This window comes from Coturnix japonica, chromosome 5 (genome assembly GCF_054131305.1).
Source record: "Coturnix japonica strain WE chromosome 5, WE-NBRP24, whole genome shotgun sequence".
NCBI classification, from domain to species: domain Eukaryota; kingdom Metazoa; phylum Chordata; class Aves; order Galliformes; family Phasianidae; genus Coturnix; species Coturnix japonica.
Window position 1 is genome coordinate 26,886,742 of NC_140667.1, and position 19,909 is coordinate 26,906,650.

At 41.4% G+C, this 19,909-nt stretch overlaps 1 protein-coding gene across 13 annotated transcripts in view; it reads right to left on the bottom strand.

Moving 5' to 3' along the window:
* The window catches only part of PCNX1 (pecanex 1), a 75,484-nt gene extending 57,652 nt beyond the window's left edge, over positions 1 to 17,832 (bottom strand). For 11 of the 13 annotated variants that reach the window (XM_085550332.1, XM_015864696.3, XM_015864695.3 and 8 more), the window contains exons 1-5: positions 17,435 to 17,829; positions 10,239 to 10,447; positions 4,463 to 4,568; positions 1,334 to 1,379; positions 377 to 466 (exon numbers count right to left, since the gene is read on the bottom strand). In XM_085550332.1, coding sequence (XP_085406458.1) covers positions 377 to 466; positions 1,334 to 1,379; positions 4,463 to 4,568; positions 10,239 to 10,447; positions 17,435 to 17,587 — 604 coding nt within the window. In that variant the 5' untranslated portion in view covers positions 17,588 to 17,829. Of the gene's footprint in view, positions 1 to 376; positions 467 to 1,333; positions 1,380 to 4,462; positions 4,569 to 10,238; positions 10,448 to 17,434 lie in introns of all 13 variants that reach the window. The other 2 variants (XM_015864684.3, XM_085550339.1) reach the window with 2 other exon arrangements.
* Between the last annotated feature and the right edge of the window lie 2,077 nt (positions 17,833 to 19,909).

Genomic DNA, 19,909 nt, shown 5'->3' on the forward strand with positions numbered 1-19,909 from the left:
TATCACTTGGCTGTAATGGGAAGCGGAGCAAACTAGTCAACAATGAAGTCCATGAATTCCACGTCATCTTCAGTATAACAAACTACTCAAGAGACACACAAGTTAGCTATCCTTCAGCAGCAAGGAGACAATGCAGTAAATATTTATCACCTGCTGGAAGATGCAAGAACAGGAAACATGCAACCCAAGAATAAAGATAGAAGGATTCAAGCTATGCATCCCAAGAACTTTAAGTAATTAAGAAAAGAAACAGAGAGCTTCAAGATAATGTTTTTTAGATTCTATCAAGAAACTGCATGAATGTATTTAGCCCATTTAGCAAAGGGTCACTGGTAACAAAACACCATGTTTAATATGCAGGAAAAAGAAATGTTACCTTGTTCTTCACTCCCTTCTTTACATAGGCTAGAACTCTGTCCAAGACTTAAACTGATATCATCAGAGGTCTTGGCAGTGTCAGTATCTCCTGTAAATATTAAGAAAGAACAATACTAGTGCTCAAAATATTAACACATACACACACAGCTACATGCACTAAAGATTCCTCATCTGTCATCAAGTTTATTACCCTTACTTCCTCACATAAAGGCAGATGACACTAGTTGCAAGTTACACAAGATACAATCTTTTCTTTTTGAGGTATGTATTGCCTACATACTTATTCTGTGCATAAGAATGTTTTCATTCAACTACACAGATCTCAAACCCAATGAAACTGATTTTTAAAAATGCAATATAACTAGAGATATATGTACTTGAATATTACTTTTTGCAACGGCTGTCAATAAAAATGAAGGGCAGATTATAATGAAATATTTGTAAATATTAAAAATAGACAAAGAAAAAATTGAGGAAATAGGAAAAAAAACAGTTTTCTTATTATGGGCTTAATAAGTACACAAAGTAGCAATGCTCCACATCACAAATAATTCATCTTTTCCTGTCAGAGGAGTTTACGATGGCTGTCCTAGACAACACTTTTGCTTGATGCTAAGTAACTAGAAATAATCAAGTCACTTAAACTCAGTACCAGAAGAGTCCCTGGTTAAAACAGGACTCAAAATCACAGGTGAAAGTCCACTCAAACCAGTTCCTCAGCTCAGCAATTAAAAAAAATAACAAATGTCATACAGAAAGCATAGCACATGCTCCAAGATGCACTCTGAATGTTTCAGATACATCATATCCAGCTGTCAGGTGCATTTCCTCCCATTAGTAAATTATGTCACCAAAAAGTCATAAAGATGAGGTATTTGGAAACAGCATAGTAAGCAATATTGTTAGTTTAAAATGCTTCCACAATGTAATTTTTAGAAGCAGCTGAAAATCTCACCTTTGATTGTTGCTGCTGTTCCCAGACGAGATAATCCAGATCCAACCTAGAAACAGGGAATTTTGTAAAAAGCTGCAGGATTACAGGAATTAGCCAACTGTATCTTTTGCGTTTGCCTATACATCCAAAGGATATTTTTAAAGACACAAACACTTCCAACAATACCACAGCAATATAAAGTCATTTCTGCCTCAAAATATTTCTGCCAACAGATGACAAAGCACCTAATTATGCATCCAACTACACTGCTATTACTTTGTTTTACAGCCAGTACACTTGACAATTTTCCTCCATTGATTTTAAAAACCACAGCTTCTAATCTGGACATTTTCCTTGAAAATACCTCATGGGGAAAAAGGAACTACTACTGTGGTGATACACTAAAAACTGCTGCTGTAATGCTGAATGCTCAATGCATTGTACCCAGTGTACCAATGGGTGCTTAAAATGTTTAAGGGAAGCACCATGATAATATAAAATTTCTGTTCAGCTTAGTAAATACCAAACTAAATCCAGTTGTTTGCTTTGGAAGAGATGCATGCTTACAGCAGGGTTAGTTTTGAGGTCTATCAGAGAATTGATTCAATGATTAGAAAACCACAAGGACATTACGTGTCAGTACAGGGGAAGCAGCAGCAGCACACTTCCCCTTGGGTGATGTGCTGAATAAGTTTAGATCAATTTAACCTAATCATTGGCATGGAGCTGTTGAAGCAGGTCCAGAGGAGACCACAAAGATGCTCAGAGGGTTGTAGCACCACTCTTACAATGAAAGGCTGAGGGAATTGGGCTTGCTCATCACAGAGAAAGCCTTCCAGTACTTAAAGGGAACATATAAACAAGATGAAGACTGACTTCTTACATGATCTGACAGTGAATGGGACAAGGAGAAATTATTCTAAACTAAGAGAAGAGAGATTAGGTTAGCTGTTAGGAGGAAATTCCGTACTCACAGAGCAGTGTGGCACAGTCTGCCCTAGAAGCTGTGTACACCCCATCCCTAGTGGTATTCAAGGACAGCTTGGTGGGTGATTTAGTGGGTGGCAACCCTGACCACAGCAGGGGTTTGGAAGTAGATGATCTTTAAGGTCCCTTCTATCCCTAGCTACTCTATGACTCTGTGATCTTACATTATCTTATTCTTCCCTCTTGTACCTGCTAGTGCAATTTTTATTCTGATAGAAGTTTCTGATTTCATAGACTACAATCATCTCAAGGCAAGCAAATTGCAGCATTTCTTGAGCAATTTATAGAAACTAGCTACAATCATATTTCAAGTCGTATTTAGTATCTATTTTCAGTCATGCTCAATGGCCAACTAGCAGACGTCCCTCCTCATTTAAGAGCTTGATAGCCACTTAGGATTAATCTGCCTTTCTACGTACTGTAACTTCTAGCAAACATTCTGATGAGGGGCTGCAGAAAATTTAGGCTTTCTTTTGTAGTATTTCCATCGTCACCTCTCTAAAAAAACCTCACAAAAAACAGCAAGACTGACAGATAATTAAATCTCTCAGAAACAGGACAGGGAAAGGGTCTCCAAAGGCAAAATATAAACTTGAGAGATTAAAAAAAGTCAACTGTGCTTTACTATCTAATTTAAATGACTCAAAAGAGAAGAAAGCATAATTCTACTAATTCCCCTCTGCAAGTATAGCAAATCTAACATTCTCTGAACACACATACAGATTTTATCCAGCCACAATACAGCATAACAGCTTTGCTATGCATAATACAAAAAAGCAAAGCTTGTTTAATTTATTTTCTTTGTTACACTGTCAAGCACACTTTTGTCAGTCATCTCACAATTTTTCACCTTTTTCTTTCCACCCTCAGTAATACACCCTGTCTTCAGATGCTGTAGCTGAATGCAAATGTACCAGCATGGGTAAACTGAAAAGAACTCAGTTGCTTCCTGTACACTTACCCTCCTCTTGATGTTCCAAATTCAATCACTGGCAACTGGCAAGCACTAAATTTTATCAGCAGTTTAAACTGTATTATGGTATCAATGCTAAAGCGCACAGCAAAGAACATGGAGCTCCTTCACGTGCTTTAACATTAGAACAGTTTAGTGTGGAAAACGCCCTTCCAAACAAAGGCCAGTCAAAGAAACAAGAGCCCTGGTCTACTAACCTACTCCTACATGGACCACCACATCCTATTCCTGTGAACACTACAGACCCTACCTATGTAGCAAAAACACCAACATAATATTGCTCTACATTATACACTGCTAGCCCACAGAGCTAATCGGATGGACTTGTTATAATACTAAGACAAGGATTTCCCTTCCATCCAAAAATAGCCTCTGTATCCTTAACAGAATGCTGCAGTGCTCTCTGGCAGCATAACCTTACGGTCCAGCCAGTCAGATCTATTCATTCTTTGATAAATTAATAAAAGTAGGATGCCATGACTGGCTAGTCATCGCAAGCTACAGGAAAGGAACAGCACATGCAGCACTGTAAAAGTCAAATGCATATATCCAGCAGACATAATAAAAGAACAGAACAGCTTCCCAGTGAAACTACAAAATGAACAGAGTATAATGAAGCTGTATTACAATCCAAGAAAGATAAGTTCTTCAGCCCTTCCATCTGAAATACGGCAGCCCATATTTACCACCTTCTTCCTGCCCTTGCTGAGGCATCAAAATAGGGAAGATTTTGCAGGGAGATTAACAGTTTTATTATTTCTATTTCAACCATTATAGCTTGCTTATTAATATTGCTGAATTTTACCAATCAAATGTCCAAATGACACATTATCAAACACTTAGTTCATGCCATAACTTCGTAGCTGTGTTCTACCTAATGGTACAAAAAGGAAGACAAAAGCCTATGACAGCAGGTCTTAGTATTTATCTGACCATGCTCTGAGCCATTTTCATTTCCTAAATCAGAAGGAAGCTAGCTGTGCAGAAATTGAATACTTCCTGCTGGGAAGTTTGCCTCGTAAAAGCCAGCTGTTCTTAGAACACAAGACTGGATGAGCCATCTCAAACAAAGCAGTTAAATACAACAAGCAGACGAGTTGCTGATCTTAGCACAATCAAATACTGACACTAAAAATAAATAAAAATCAGCAATGAGTAATGGTCACAAAGCCAGCAGCAGCAATTCTCACCTGGTTGTTTGGATCTATTCCAGCATAAGAATTGCGTGAACTACAGCCAACAGGGGGAGTGGCTTCTCGAATGAACTCTGACATCTCAATTCCTCCACCAGGGTCACTAAGGGAAAGATTAAAAATAATTAACTTAGCAGTTAAACACATAAAATATGTCTGACTACACCGAGTCCAGATTTACAAACATTTTCTTGCTTTTCAAAATTCACAAGCTCAAGCATATCCCAGTATCTTAGACAAACACTGCTCATGTGATGCAGAAAACTGAAGTGTAACCAGAGCACCCCATACACTAGTAGAGAAGCTGCTTGCCTTGCAACTCCACTGCTAGTGGCCAGCACAAGGTATGAAGAATTAGGAACCTTGAGGGATTCTGAAATGCTGGCATATGAAATTTTCTCTGCAAGTGAACACAGATGTGTAACTTCTGGAACATCTGTCAGCTGGAACATAAAGAAATCAACCAACAGAAAAAACACTCAACAACAGTCTTTCTAAAAGCAGGAAGAACTCAATTTGAAGTCATTTGCTGTTATGCAAATCAAAAAGATCTCCTTAAATTGTACCTTGGAGTAAAATTAAGCATGGGTTAACCAGGTAGCTGCGTATCATCACTGAAAGCTATTGGAAAGGCAGGAAGATAGAGGCCCTAAGGGACTTTGCTGTTTGTCTGATATCGAATCATTACTTGTGTAGGTCACTCTGAAAGTAATGCCTCCTATTAATTTTGATGTAAACTACAACAGATACAAAGAGCACAACAGTGCCATTTGTTACTGATAATTCACAGCTATAAAACATTCCTTTTCAACACTGTCTCCACCATGAGCAATGCCTTTTCACCTGCAACAAACAAGAGCATGTATGCCGGACTCAAACATCTGCACCAGCGGAGGTGACCCACTGTCACTTCCATTGAAACATACCAGCCACTGCCTCACTGTGCTCACACCCACTGTTTAGTCTCCACAAACATCCAGCAAGAGCTGATTAATGTCAATGGGAACAATTTTTCCACAGGGAAGAATTCAATGCCACACCTTTGCTTCGGATGCACTTCCACATCAGATGCTGTTTTAACAGACTGCCCCTCTGCTGCCATTTGTCACATGGCAACAAAACCTAACGGAACATTGGCACGAATGTTCAACCTCTACAGCAGTACCACCAACAGTCATCTCTGATACTGTGGGCCAACACAATAAAATAGGAGGCATTACTCTTGAAGCAGCTCTCCTACGAGAGAAGAGCCACATACCCTACTAAGATATAATACATATATTATATCACACATATTATAATGTCCTAGTGATTTAAGCATTTCAAGATGTAAGTAAATATTAGTTTCAAGGTATGTTCTATTTTTAAGAGTCTCTCAATAGGCTAACAGACCTGAAATACTGTTTATATTGTGGTATGGTGTTTCAATCTCTTGTAATCTCACAAAGAGATAAATCATGTTGGGGTTCAGCCTTAGGAACCATTCCAAATCATACACGAGTCCCCTAATCACATGCTTCTACAGGCTGAACATTCCTTCATCAAAAGAATAACAAAACAAAACGTCTGAAGTTAGGAATACACATCTGAAGTAAAAAATACACAGCTCAAGAGTCAACCAGACATGAGTCAGCAGAACAATATGGTCCAACTTCAGCCAACTGGGGAGCTGCCACCATTTTGGTACAGCTCAGCAGCATGACACAGGCATGTTGTAATTGCTTGCTGTTTACCGAGCTCTCTCTGACCTAACCTTATCAATAATACTAAGGAAGAATCAGGGGAAAAGAAAAATAAATGCAGAATTCAGCTTCTTTAGTTTCCATCAGCTTTAGATAAATATAGTATTCCCTACGTAAACATTTTTAGAACACTTAAGTACTTAATATAAAGTTAAGACTAAACTAAAAATCTACTCAATGTTGAAGTTCAACATACATTATGATGACAACTAGAGAAATAACAAATAATGCTTTCACAAAAAGATGAAGCTCCTTTCTTTTTTTAAATAATTTATTCAGAAACACTGCAAATGATTCAAGTACATTCTGTGAAGTAGGAAGAGTAAGTCATCAGGAATTAGCTTTCATGCATAGATCTGGGGAGGAGAGCCAGGGTGGGGGAAGGAAGCAGTTTCTGTTTTAAAATGAACCAGCAGATATCAGCACAAGCAACCATACAATCCAGCAACAGTCCATATAGGGCTGCTGTGTTCTGAGTTAGCACTCAAACAAATGGATTAACAAATGCTAATAACAAAAAAACAATAACAGCGTCTGCAGGAACAAGAAGGAAGTACAGACTTCCAGTCTTAACCACTGTATGCATAGAAGATTCTAAATGCTCTTGTAGCCCAGAGCCCTAATAGTTGTTTGCTGCCAGTATAGTAGCCATTTGTTCCTGCTATTAAGTCCTACAACCATTTTCTAACAGTTTGATGACTTCATATCCTAGAGCAAGTACTACACTTAACAGATTTTGCAAGTAACCCAAGAAACAGAAGTAACCAAACTGAGGAGACTGAGTAAATTATGTGCAGCTAAGTGCAACTAAGACGGCAACACAGGAGGAATCCAGAACCTGCGCATTTACTACATGCAACTGTGAGCAACTCAGAGTCCACTTGAAAGTCCGAAGAGACTGCTAGCCTAAGGGAATTCAGAAGCTTAGTACTGATTTAGGCTTATTAGCTAAAGAGGTCTGATGTTCAGACAGTGACTTTCAAGAGAGAACTTACAGCAGTTCTGACATCAGGACAAAGCAGAGGAAGGGTTTCATTCCTTATCTATTGAACACCTTCCTCTGTCCATAGACATCGTTTTGCTTCCTTCCAGCCTTCAGAGACACTAAATGTATTTCTTAATCATATGTACTTCAAGAACAGGAAGAACATCCTTTAGGAAGACATCATCTTCTGGTAAGATGGGCAAGGGGTTAAAAACCTTCACCATCAACCTCCTCACTTTACTGGTTTCTGCTGGTACATAAAATAACCCAGTAACAGGCCTAATCAAAGACTGAGATTAGCCAGACTTGACCAGAAAAATGAGACCAGGCCAAAGATAAAGTTACAGCTGTAACAGGAGAAGGACCACAGCACTTATTGCAAACCCTAGAACAGACCAATTTCAAGCATTAAGAGACTTCCTGTAAAGCTTGAAGTGGTAATTACAACTTTAAAAAAGCCAAACAACTGCAAGGTCAAGAAGTCTGTCAGGCACAGAACTGCAAGGAGAAGAAACAGTGTAAGTAAAGCAAGAGTCGAAGACTTCCCGGCATTTTTTTATTTTTTTTTTAATTAAGTTTTCTTGCTCTACTTGTTTAAAGCAGACAGTACTTAATTCAAAGGCAACAAATTAAGAAACCACATTCTCCTGATTTATATGGCAAAGTACAAGCAAAATTCAGCTCCCTCACACTGATGGGTGTTGAGAACAGTGTCACCAAGTTAATGTCTTTTCCTACTGTGAATCATAGTAGTCACTGACACAAGAAGGAAGGCATTCATATTCCCAAAAGCAAGACTGCCAGTTAGATGTTCAAAGATACGTATGTGGATCCACTGATACCTACCAGACCCGTGCAGTATTCCCTCAGTGCAGGATTAGAAGTTTGTATTCTTATTATTTATTTGTTTTAATGAAACCTCACAAGAGGTAAAGCGTAACTAACACCACCATGTCATATAAGTATTAAGTCATCAATTGCACGAGAAGTCATATAGAAGCAAGAAGACAGTTCTCATTCCTATTTTCTTCTTTCAAAGGTATTAAGTCAAGAATTTCATATTTGTAAGGAATAAAAGAAAATAATCTAAGGAAGAACAAATTGGTCTTTGCTTAATTATGCCAAAATTTTTTAAAAGGATGAAGTTGCCTCAGTTTGATCCTATTCAGAAACCAATGGGAACATAAAATACAAGAAGCCCATGGAAGTCTACAAATGATAGCATCCCATTTTTGTTAGAAACCTGGAATCCCCGTTCACAGATAAACAATTAAAGCTCCAGAAAAAGAGCAGCAGACCTTGCCCTGTATCTCCTCTCCTGGTTTGAACATTACCCCAAAATTCTTGAGAGCTTCCAGGTAAAGATTAGAATGTACTGCACATCCTGCTGACCAAAAAGCAACTTCGTAATTCTTGCACTGACCTTGTTCCCAGTTCTAGTGAAGAGACCTGAGAGTGGGAACAAGGATCATGTGAAAGTAAATGAAACTTCAGTTGGCAAGCAGGACACATGGCAAACTAACCTCAATATCCGAGATCACAAATACTTATAACGTAGTAAACTGGCCCACATCAACTGGTCCTCAGAAGAAATAGAACTTCTGGAACATCCATAACTAATTCACAATACCTCTAATTACCTGCCAAGCCCTGGCAACCCTTGGGGAAGCAAAGCCTACACAGCTTAGAAACAAAACGAAGAAAAGAAGTCTACAGATCACATCTAACACATGCATTAGCAAGTCTGCATTTAAACACAACAGACCACTAGTTTACTTTCATGAATTTTATTAAGCAGAAAAGGCATTAGTATACATTTAGGGTAGCACTGCACCGAAACATACCAATACAGCTTTAGTAGGAAGTATGGTGATCTAAATGGAGTTACAATTAAAATCAGCAGGTTCAGTTACCAAACACTGAATGGAAAGATGGTCAGGTTATGAAAGATTGATACAAGAAGTTACTGTATACCAGCTTTAAAGGAAACGAAGACAGATTTTGCTAATAATACTAAGCTGAGCACTGATACAGAAGAACATGAGACTCACTCCATGGAAGCTACTCCATATACACAAGGAAGTCCTTTCACTTTTATCCTGAACATTTTAAACACCACCACATCAATTTTAAGCATCCTGATACACAGAGTAAGAAGCTTCTTTTGATTACAGCTTCTTATAGCATATGCCTCCATCTAAAAGTTTCAGGGTTTTGTGTTGGTCTGTTTTTGTTTCCTTTTAAAAAAACAAAAGCACAAAGGAAAGGTCTTCAAAAAGCTAAGAATTCAAGACTCATTTATTTCATGCAGTCTAACTCTTAAGAAGTCCTCAGTTATGTGGAGTTCAGCAGAGGTTTTGATAACAGAGCTCATAACACATACTGAGTTCAAACAGCCTTGCTGATGAGCAATCTTTTGCTCTTTTCTCCTCCACATAACCTGGTCAGAGAAGGGAAATCTCTTTTGATGATGGCAAAAGCAAAGATCTGTTGAAAGTAATAATTCCCATTGACAGTACTTCAGAATCATCATCTTCACTACTGAGCCAAACAATTTCAGAATCCCAAGATCCCAGGATAGTGTTCTCTCTGAATCAAGCCTACAGCTAGAGTGAAGTATTGTATGTGACCTGCTCTTGTAAAATGAAGCAAACTAAGTTCAGATTAGACATTTCTTTTATCACTAAAAACTTAGTAAGCTAGATTTTTAAAACCATGTCTACTGCTGAAATAATATTACTTGTTCTGGTTGTGTTCATTAGGTATTTAGCAGCCTAAAGAGAACACAATTTCCATATTGTTGTCTCAGTGCTTCCAACATCTTCCCACTCCTTTAAAGAAAGAACCACAAAGTTGACATGAAATCATCATTTCAAGCCTAAAATGAAAAAAAAGGGCTTTTTGTTTTTATATTAGACTTAATTAGCCTTCCAAAAAATCATGGAAATCTGCATCCATATTCTTGAGCATTTATTTCATCCACTACTCTAGTTACATAACTCTTCAACATTTCCAGCAGTACACACTGCGTTGACAGAGACCTTACCTGGGTCCATTGCTGTCTTTCCTCTTGGCTGAAACACTGCTTTGTTCTGTTTTTGCACCCCTGTTCATACGCTCATTGGCATTCCTCTCCACAATTTCTCCCTCGTCGAGTGCCCTGTGCAAACGGTAGTTCACCATCTTCAAAACGATAAAGAGTGCTGCTATTACTGGGCAGTAGACAGCTACTATCATCATGGAAGAAGGAAGGGCCTTTCAAAAGAAAAGCAAAAGAAGTATTAGTGAACGTAAGGTCAAGCATTCATAATAATTATACTTACAGCTACCCTATTCCAGTTTTTTTGAAAGAAAAGGATCAGTTTGATAGCATTGTCGATGGGAGAAAACTAATTAGACTACATGTTTTGTCTTAGTTTTGTCAGTTTCCAGCGGCTACTCTTACATGACAAGATACCCATCAGCCTTGAAAGCCCAACTTTCCTCACTCACATACAAAAAAGATCAGCTTGCATTTGTGGCTCACACTGCTCTGCAGCAATTCACACTAACCTACAACACCATGTGCTACAAGGGTTATTTATGCTGGACAGTTACACGCCCATGGAGAGACAGCTAACGCAGATGTTCTGAAGAGAATTCTTCAGTTGTGACAGAAGTGGCCAAAAGCCAAATAAAAAGCCTCAGTTCTAAATTCAACCTCTGAAACTTTTCTCTAAACTAAGACCTCACATCCAGCTCTTGCCAAGACCCACAAGGCTCTTACAGACCAGTCATCTCAGCTACAGGTATTAAGTGAAGTCTGACAGCTGTTGAAGAGAAGCATATGGCATGCTAGTCAAACTTCCACTGTATGTATGTATATATGTATATATATATATATACACACACACACACAGACACGTGACAATCAGAATTAAACAGCATTTGCTATCCAGCACAATCATTAATTCAATAGACATGAAGATTCAGTGAACTGCCTATTTAGGTTTCCTACTGTATGACTAATTCCAGCTTGCTTCATCCACCTAGTCACTCTCACTTTATAAACATTACCAACAGAGGCATCTTTACAGCGACCAAAGTTCCATGCGTATCTCACAGAAACATGAGCAGAGAGTAGGACAGAAAGTCTCCTATATTAATATAAAGCTACTTCTAGTCATTTTAAAGAGATCTGATTAAAGCATTAAGATTCCTACATATTAAAGTGAATATTTGTCCTGAAAGAGCCATGAGTAATTTGAGCTATGACATAAGCAAAACCACCATTTGAATAGATCTCCAAATACAAAATACTGTAGTAACAAAGGGAAATAAAACTATAAACATTTTTTAATATTGTATCAATTGTGTGCAAAACCAACCCCTAATCTGGCTATTCACATTCTGGAAGGAAGCAAAAAACAATCAATGCAACATTTCTTAAGCCAAACATATAAATGAGTAGTTCATGCAGGCACATAAGCTCTGGCAAAATGGTTGGACTCGAAGATCTTTAAGGCCCTTTCCAACCTGAGTGATTCTATGAATCTAAATGTTTAAGCTTCCTGTACATGCTAAGCAGTCCGCTTCCAAATCACAAACCTGAGTTCAATTGGCCTCTCCTTAACAAGCAGCCAGTGTTCTGAAGCCATTGCTGCACTCAGTTTAACACTAAATGACACAAGTACAGACATGACTTTCATTGACTAACTCTATTAGGAGGGCTCTTCAGTTTCTCCCCTCCATCCATCAGCAATGAAGTCACATACTGCACCCAGCTCACCCTGTGGAATGCAAAATCCACATATTCTGTTGTGCTAAGGGAAGCTCTGTGAGTAAGTTAGAAAAAAAACATACAACATGAATACGGCTTGAATTAAACCCAATAAAGAATTAAAGGGTCCATTTTCTCCCTCCTCACATAACCTTTCTACAGGATTGCAGAGAGTTAGGATTCATGCAATGAATTCCTATTTTTCATTCCTTGTGTTAATTCAGAATTGCTCCTCTCAGATAGGATGCATATTTTGGGAATTAATTTGAGCATGTCCAGCACAGTCTACTATACGATCATACTTCATATTTAGGTCTTATGCTGTGGTACAGCAGTACTACCCATGGTGCCAGCAATTCATCTACATTACAGCCTCAGGAACTACAGTGAATTCAAGCCAACCTAAACCACTGGTGCCTTCTCTACTTTGCCAGAACTTGGAAACATTCAGCTTCTATGCAGGGTCTTTTCTCCATGAGCCAAAACAAGTTAAAGTAACACTATTGATTGCACCCAGGTAGGTTCAGACTGGATGTTAGTAACAATTTCTTCATGAATAGGCTGGTCTAGCACTGGAACAGGCTGCCCAGAGAAGCAGGAGTCTCCATCCCTGGAGATACCTAAGAGATGCCTGGATGCGGCACTACGCGACATGGGTTAGTAATGGTCCTTGGCAGGCCAGGCTGACAGCTGATTTGACACTGAAAGTCTTTTCTAACTTAAATGATGCTCTGATTCTATTTTGAGTTGCTCTTGACATTTTAGCACATTTGAGGAGACCTGAGTAACTGGGTGTCCCGTACAATATCATCTCCAAGATTACAACAGGAACATTCAAGTCCTACAAATGCACAGCTAGGTCTTGTTTCAGTCGTTTTCACAAGTAAGAAAGCACTATTTTTTAATTTATTTTTTTAATCAGGCCCAGACAAAAACCTTGTTAGAACTTGTTCTCAGAGCAGTTATAAAGCTGTAGCTGCAACAGCATTCCAGAGAATTTCTGATTTTACTGCATATCCCTATGATCACTTCCATTAGCACCAAAGGCAAGAGTACACTCAACAGCACTAGTCACAACTGAAGCTCACATAGGAGAGAAGAAAAAGCTAGACATGACCATACAGAACCTGCCTGCTTTAATTACAATCTGTTGAAAACTTCAGGCACCCAATGTTTGAACAAGTCAAATAAATAGACAAACTCCAAGCTAAAAGCATTTCCCTGTATCATAAAGGGAAGTCGTGTAGTATTATCAAAAACTGAAGAAGGAGCAGAATGGAGAAGACACAGACTTTCTACCACCTTTCCCTTTGAAGTTACTTTCAAAAAGGGCTACCTTTAAAGACAATGTGATAAAGATAACTATATACAGAGAGTAAAGAACCACACTCAGATTTTACTCTGAAGAACTCTTATTCAAGACATTATTTGGGTGTGTTCTTGAACTCGAATCACAAGCCTGCTGTGCTATTACCTCATTATCGGTCAAAAGCATGGTTCTGCCCTCTGCAACACACTGTGAGCTCCCATAACCAGCTGGACCAGTAGAAAGCTATCTTTAACTGGCAACCAGTGGTCTATTAATGTAGTTTCCTAAACACTAGGGTATAATGCAAAGCGGGTTATAAGATTTATAAAAGAAGTAAAAAATAAACAAGTAGTGAAGAAACTGAAGATAGAGAAATGCAGTTATGTTGTTTCTGCTAACTACTGGCTGTAAGGCCATCTCAGCTGTGTCAGGGTAGGAAATACTTGAGCATTCCTAGATTCCAGTCATCAACCAAACAACAGAAAAGAATCACAGAGTCATCAAGGTTGGAATATATCTCTAAGATCATCCAGACCAACAATGCACCTATTGCTAATATTCCCCACTAAACCATGTCCCCCACTACAACATCTACATGTTTCTCAAATGCCTCCAGTGTTAGTGACTCCAGCACCCCCTGGGCAGCCCATTCCAGTGCCTGACCACTCTTTCAGAGAAGTCAACTTGAATCTCCACGGTGCAACCTAAGGCCATTTCCTCAAGTACTATTGCTAGTTACATGGGAGAAGAGGTTGACTCTCACCTCATCACAACCTCCCTGAAGGGCAGCTGTAAAGAGCAATAAGGCCATCTCGAATCTCCCCTTCTCCAGACTGAACAATCTAGTGGTCTAAAAAACCTTAGACCATTCATTATGGGACTTTAAAATATTCCCACATAAACTGCAGAGATGTCTGTATCTGGAGTCAGCAGGTCAAATACAAAAGCACAAAAAACCAGACAGAATTTCACATCATCATAGGTTGTGCTGCACAGTTACAAAGAATTAAAGACACCTTCGTGGATCTCTACAAAGCACTAGAGCTTTAGCTAGACATTACAGATATAATGAAGATCCCCAATTATTTTCAAATGAGAGGTGTGGGTGTTAGCTATTAAGAACATTCATAGCAAAGCCTTTCAGTCCAAATCAGATTTTATGTCCTTGCATAAAAGCAATATCAATCAAGCTTTCATTCAACAGTAAAGCACTCTGAAGACCAAGCATAATGAAGTCAGTATTTTATAGACACAATCACACTGGAGAAGAAGAAGGAAGTCTATCCAGGAGCAGCAGGTCTAGCTCTATCACCATTGTTTGTTTATTAACAGCTGGGGTCCTTAAGAACTGCTGACACCTGGAAGCACGTTCAGTTCAAGTTATACTGTATTTTGACCAAAAAATCTCAAGTGTATAAATGAAGCTTCTGGCAGCCAAGAAACTCCATGTAACTTAGAGCAACATGAGAAAAATTGATTCTCAGCATATATTTAAGTACTTAATTTCTGTTAAAGAAACAGTATCCATCTAAGATACTTCTAAGACAACTTTCACATGGAGCTGCATATTTATGACCTACTTCTGTAACTATGTACACAAAGCAGGAAATCGAATACCTATTAAGCCAACTGTTGTGTAAATGAGCTCCACTTTGACAGACAAGCTCCATAGGTATGAGCCCATCACCCCAAGCAAGGTACAGTCCTGGCTCTTCTTAACTCACTGGCAAAGTTTCCCTGCTGCCAGAGCCAAGACTTCATTCCCTGCTGCGCATGTGGTGGGGCTGAAGCAGCATTCCAACCAGGGGAAGCGCCTTGGCAGCCTCCTCCCTTCCCCTCCTCCCTGCAACAGTGATGCACAACACTGGCCTCTGGATTTAGGGTATCTTTGTTCCAACTTCACCACTCTATTTTGCAATCCGTTTGTACAATTTCCTCATGTTGTAGCATATTTGTTTCTCCTAACTTGAGTTTTGAATTAGAATTAATAAAAAAAAATTGGCTCATGACAGATACACAGAATAAGCACAGTTGAGCCTGGTACTAAATACAACTATCAAAACAGAATAGATTCAACTAGTCTAGTAAGCAGTATTTTTGCGTGCATGCTGCCAAGCCACAGATCCAATAGTACACATGTACACAGCTTCACTTAGGCATACATTTCTCCTTGATTCTTTGTTATCTACAGGCTAAGTGTACAGATATGTAGGAGAAAGAGAATTCAGATTACAGTTACCTAAGACTTCTTAGAGAGTTCTGCTTATTTATGTATGTCCTACAGCCACTCAATGTTTACCCCTTTCTCTTCTGAAAAGAGTTCAAAAGGTGCTAAAGAACTAAGATGACCATCACAGTCCTGCCTGTTTAGTTTGTGTCTAGACAACACTTGAACTGCACAGGGTGGAAAAAGGGAAAACAGCCAAATATGATTCAATCTGCTTCTACTTGTGACTAATCTCCCTACTTATTCTCAGGGAAGTTGGCACTTGTTGCATCTTTAACTTGTCCTGAGTTATGAAGCAAGAGAACTTCTCTGACCTCAACAAAACCTGATGCAGCTTGCTTTTGCCCATATTTTCCCTTTACACAAGAAAGGCATTTAAGCAACATTGAAGCTTACCCTATAGTACAGGCAACTGAAGCTTAACTGCTGCTTCAAGATCAGCAGGAGATTCTGTGCAAGTTCACACTAATCAGCCAGCAGACCTACACACAATAAAAGCCATACAGCCCCACCGACGCCTCAGTGTGTGCAGCATAGAGCTCACCTTTACGTGCAGCAAGAGAGCACTAATCAAATCAACTATTCCATCAAAACAGAAGAGCATCAATTCTGAAAAAGAACTGCATTTGGGAGAAGGAGCCTCTTTGTTCCACTTGAAGTTCACTGTTTTTACTGAGAGTGGATCAGTTTAATAGGAAGTTTCCTCTAGCTGTTATCAGGTTAGTTTTAGAAGCATTTCGCCTCAGCCTGCAGTTTCATTACCAGCAGTATAAAGTTCTCAAACAAAAAGCCTTATAGCTACCGTTTCCAACACAGAAACGTGAATTAAGAGCTAAGCATAGAGGGCTGCGAATCTCCTCTTCTACAGCAACTATTTCTTAGTAGGAAGCATCTCACATTGCCATTTTACAAACTGCTATTTAACCAAGTAAATGCCTCCCCTAACAGCTCTACATTTCTACAACTGCATTCCCGCTGAGTTTTTTTTCCCTCCAAGGTCTCATTGACTAATCACAGCTTTTTCCACAAGGCAGTTTTCTTTTTGGCTGTCAGGAGCATTCAGAGCAGGCGAACCTGCAAGCTACAAGACTGGTCACACCACACTTGGAACGATCACACTGCTCTTCTGAGAAATCCAAAGCAAAATATTTATACTCCATAAACTGCACACAACTTAGATGGAAAGACAAGCACCAGCCAACAGGAAACGGCCTCCTTCTCTCACAACTGATCGTACCTTTGCTGCATCTGTTCCAAGTCCAAATGTCAAGGGAACACCTAGGTTTAAAGGTCAGCATTATTTATTCTTTTTTAATAGCTTTGATCAAAGCCTCAGGTACGTTCAACACGGATTCTCCCAAACAGACTTTCTAAAGTTTGGATACCAGCAAAACACCAAAGGAACTTTTCAGCACGGTCCAGAAATAGTAGCAGCCAGCACACCGTGCTGTGGTTCGATGAACTTTTACGTAATAGATCCTGAAGGCCATCCCTGCCCACTATCGAAAGCGATGAGAGAAAGCGATAGAACCATCAGCCAGAAATTCAGGTTCTGAGAACGTTCACTGCAATCGGGTGTTTTCGGGCGAGTTCAGGAGTGCAGCGCAGCAATGCCCACTTTAGACATGAGGAAGCCGAAGGAGCAGCGGCGGAGACGGAAGCGCAGCTGCTTCGCAGGCCACAGCCAACACCCCCCCGCCGCCAGCTCCGTGCCCAGGCGCACCGTGTCCGCCCGGTGTGTGCAGCCCGCGGTCGCGGGTCGGGCAGCACCGCGGGCAGGGGTCGGGCAGCACCGCGGGCAGGGGGCGCGCGTGCGGCGGCCCCGCGGTCCTTCCCGCCCCCCGTATTCCCCCCCCCCGCCGCCGCGCTGAGCGCCCGCCCCCCGCCGGGCCCGCCCGCCCCGAGGCCCAGGGGGCCGCGGTCCCGCGGCGGCCCGCGCTCTCTCACCATGTAGAGGGTGAAGGGGAAGCCGAGCAGGAAGAGCCACAGGTAGAGGTGTAGCGCGTTGACCCCGGCGCCCTGGTGCGGGTCCTGGTACCAGCCGCCGCTCAGCGCCGCCCACACGCCCTGGCGCAGGATCTGCAGCACCTGGGAGCCCATGGCGGCCCCGCTCCGCCGAGCCGGCCCCGCTCTATCCGCCCTGGGAGCCCGGGCAGAGCCGCGCGCCGCCCGCGCTCCGCGACAGCCCGCACGGCCGCAACCGCAACCGTCGCCGCCGCCGCCTCCCCAGCAACGCCGCCGCCATCTTATGTCCGGGCCCCGGGCCGGCCGCCCGCCCCCGCGCCGCCGATAGACCGGCAGCCCTTGCGGCAGGGGACGCCTACCCCGCTCTCTGTCGCCGGGGAGGGACGACGCTGCGGGGGCGGGGGCGGCCGGTACTGCGCCTGCGCGAGGGGAACCCGCCGCCTTCATCCCCAGCGGGGTGGGCGCAGCGCCTCCTAGCGGCGGGAGGAGGGCGACGCCGCGGCCGTTACCGCCGTCAGCGGGGCACGAACCCCAACCGCAGGGCCCCGCTGCTGGCCGCACTGCCTGGGCTCTGTGGAACACGGGATTCCTCTCTGGCTCGGCCCCAGTGCGGCTCATAAGCCTTCTGCGTTGTTAGCTTAGGACCCCTCCATTTTCTAGAGCTACAACCACTTGGGGCTTTTCTCCTCAGCCAGTGGCAGCAGAGCACGGTGATACCACAGAATGACTGGAAAAGACCTTCAGGATCACCACATCCCATAGCAAACACTTGAGTTGACTAAAATGGAAGCACACCGTGCTTAAAGCCCTTCCATTTGCTGTCAAGACCCAGTTTCACCAAACAGTGCCTTTCCCCATTCTGTGCCCAACACATGTAAAAGAAAACACAATTGTTTGGATTTCTTCCCAGCTTTTGCCAAGGAAAATGGCAACTCAGCTTCCAGATGGCTTTTTGTGGTAGGCTGTTGGTGACAATCACGTCCAGGGCTTTGAAGCTTTTCCTTTAAGTAAGTCCTCAAAGCCATGCACCAGCTAGAAAGAAAGAAATGAGTGAAAGACTCCTGAGAGCAATGCCAAGCAGGGAAGGGGGGTTGTCTACTCATCCATAGGGACTGAAGACATAATGCTGAGGATCCTTCATTAAATTTCCTAACTCCAGCCATTATCTGGGTGAAAAGTAGCTTTGAAGGCAGGCTAAGATACTATCTTTGCTGCAGCATAAGGATCCCACACAGGTTTTGTCCTCACCCCCATTTCCACTCAATAGGTTCAAGACTGCAAGCTCACAATCATCTAGGCCACTGCTAAGGAGGAACTGCAGAGCACAACACCCAAACAACCAGCCGTGACTCATGATGAGCATGTATTTGGGCTTGTGTTTTCAAGAGACTGTGCTACTGGCACAGCCTCCCCTCTGTTTTCCTCCCAGCAGTTAGGTAGCCAATAGCAGCATCTGGCTATTCTTGGAAAACCAGAAGATAGAAGAGACTGACTCAAAACAGATGTAGATGATCTATTTTTTTTGTTTGTTTCCCCAGCAGGAAAGTAAGGAGAAGGAGTGGATGCAAAACCCCAACCATGATCGCTCTCTTCCCAATATAAACAAAGGCATTTTTTACTTCATTGTTTCAAGGAGAGCATTTTTGAATATGTGGCTGCTCATATTGAAAAGGAACTTTTCAAACAGCATTGAAGTAGGGGCAGAAAGAAGGATGTGTAAGAGGAGGGGGGAAAGAAAACAATAAAAACAAACCCAGGAAACAGAAAAGCTAAATGGAGGTTTTTCATGGGTGAGGGGGGAGCATTCCCTGTGTTGGGATAAAGCCAGGCATGGCAAGCATCACCACTTACTGTAGGCTGAGAAGAAAAAAAAGAAGAAAAATCAATCAAACAAAAATAACCTCGCAAACTATGAAGCCTATGCTTCACTCCATCGTTTGCCAAAACACCTTTTAGAATTACAAACACAGCTGTTAAGAGATGAAGTTCTTAGGATGTGTTATCCATAAATACACTGTGATAATGTAACCATCAGGATTATGGAGCGTTAGTTCTTCCAGCAGCTGTTTCATTAACATTACGTAAAAACCGTTCACCTTCTCCACAAAAAGGGGGAAAGAAGGATAGCATTCATTAATAATGTGTCTGAAGGCTGCACTGAATGCAGTAAAAACATTTATGCTTCTGTTTAGAGGCCACTGATTGAATCTGGAGAGATTAGCCCCAGCCTTACAGTAATGATTCATGTTAAACAGAATCCCTGTGTGACAGGCTGGAATTCCCTAGCCCTCCTCCTGCAATATTACTGGCTCAACCGTGATGCACAGCAGCATAACCTAGTTCAGCACAGATAGCCCTGCTCGAGAGAACTGGATCCTGGGAATATTTAGACTGAGTCGAGTAAAATAAGCAGCAGAATCTGATGTGCGTGAGAGGACAATTAAATCCCATTGTTCA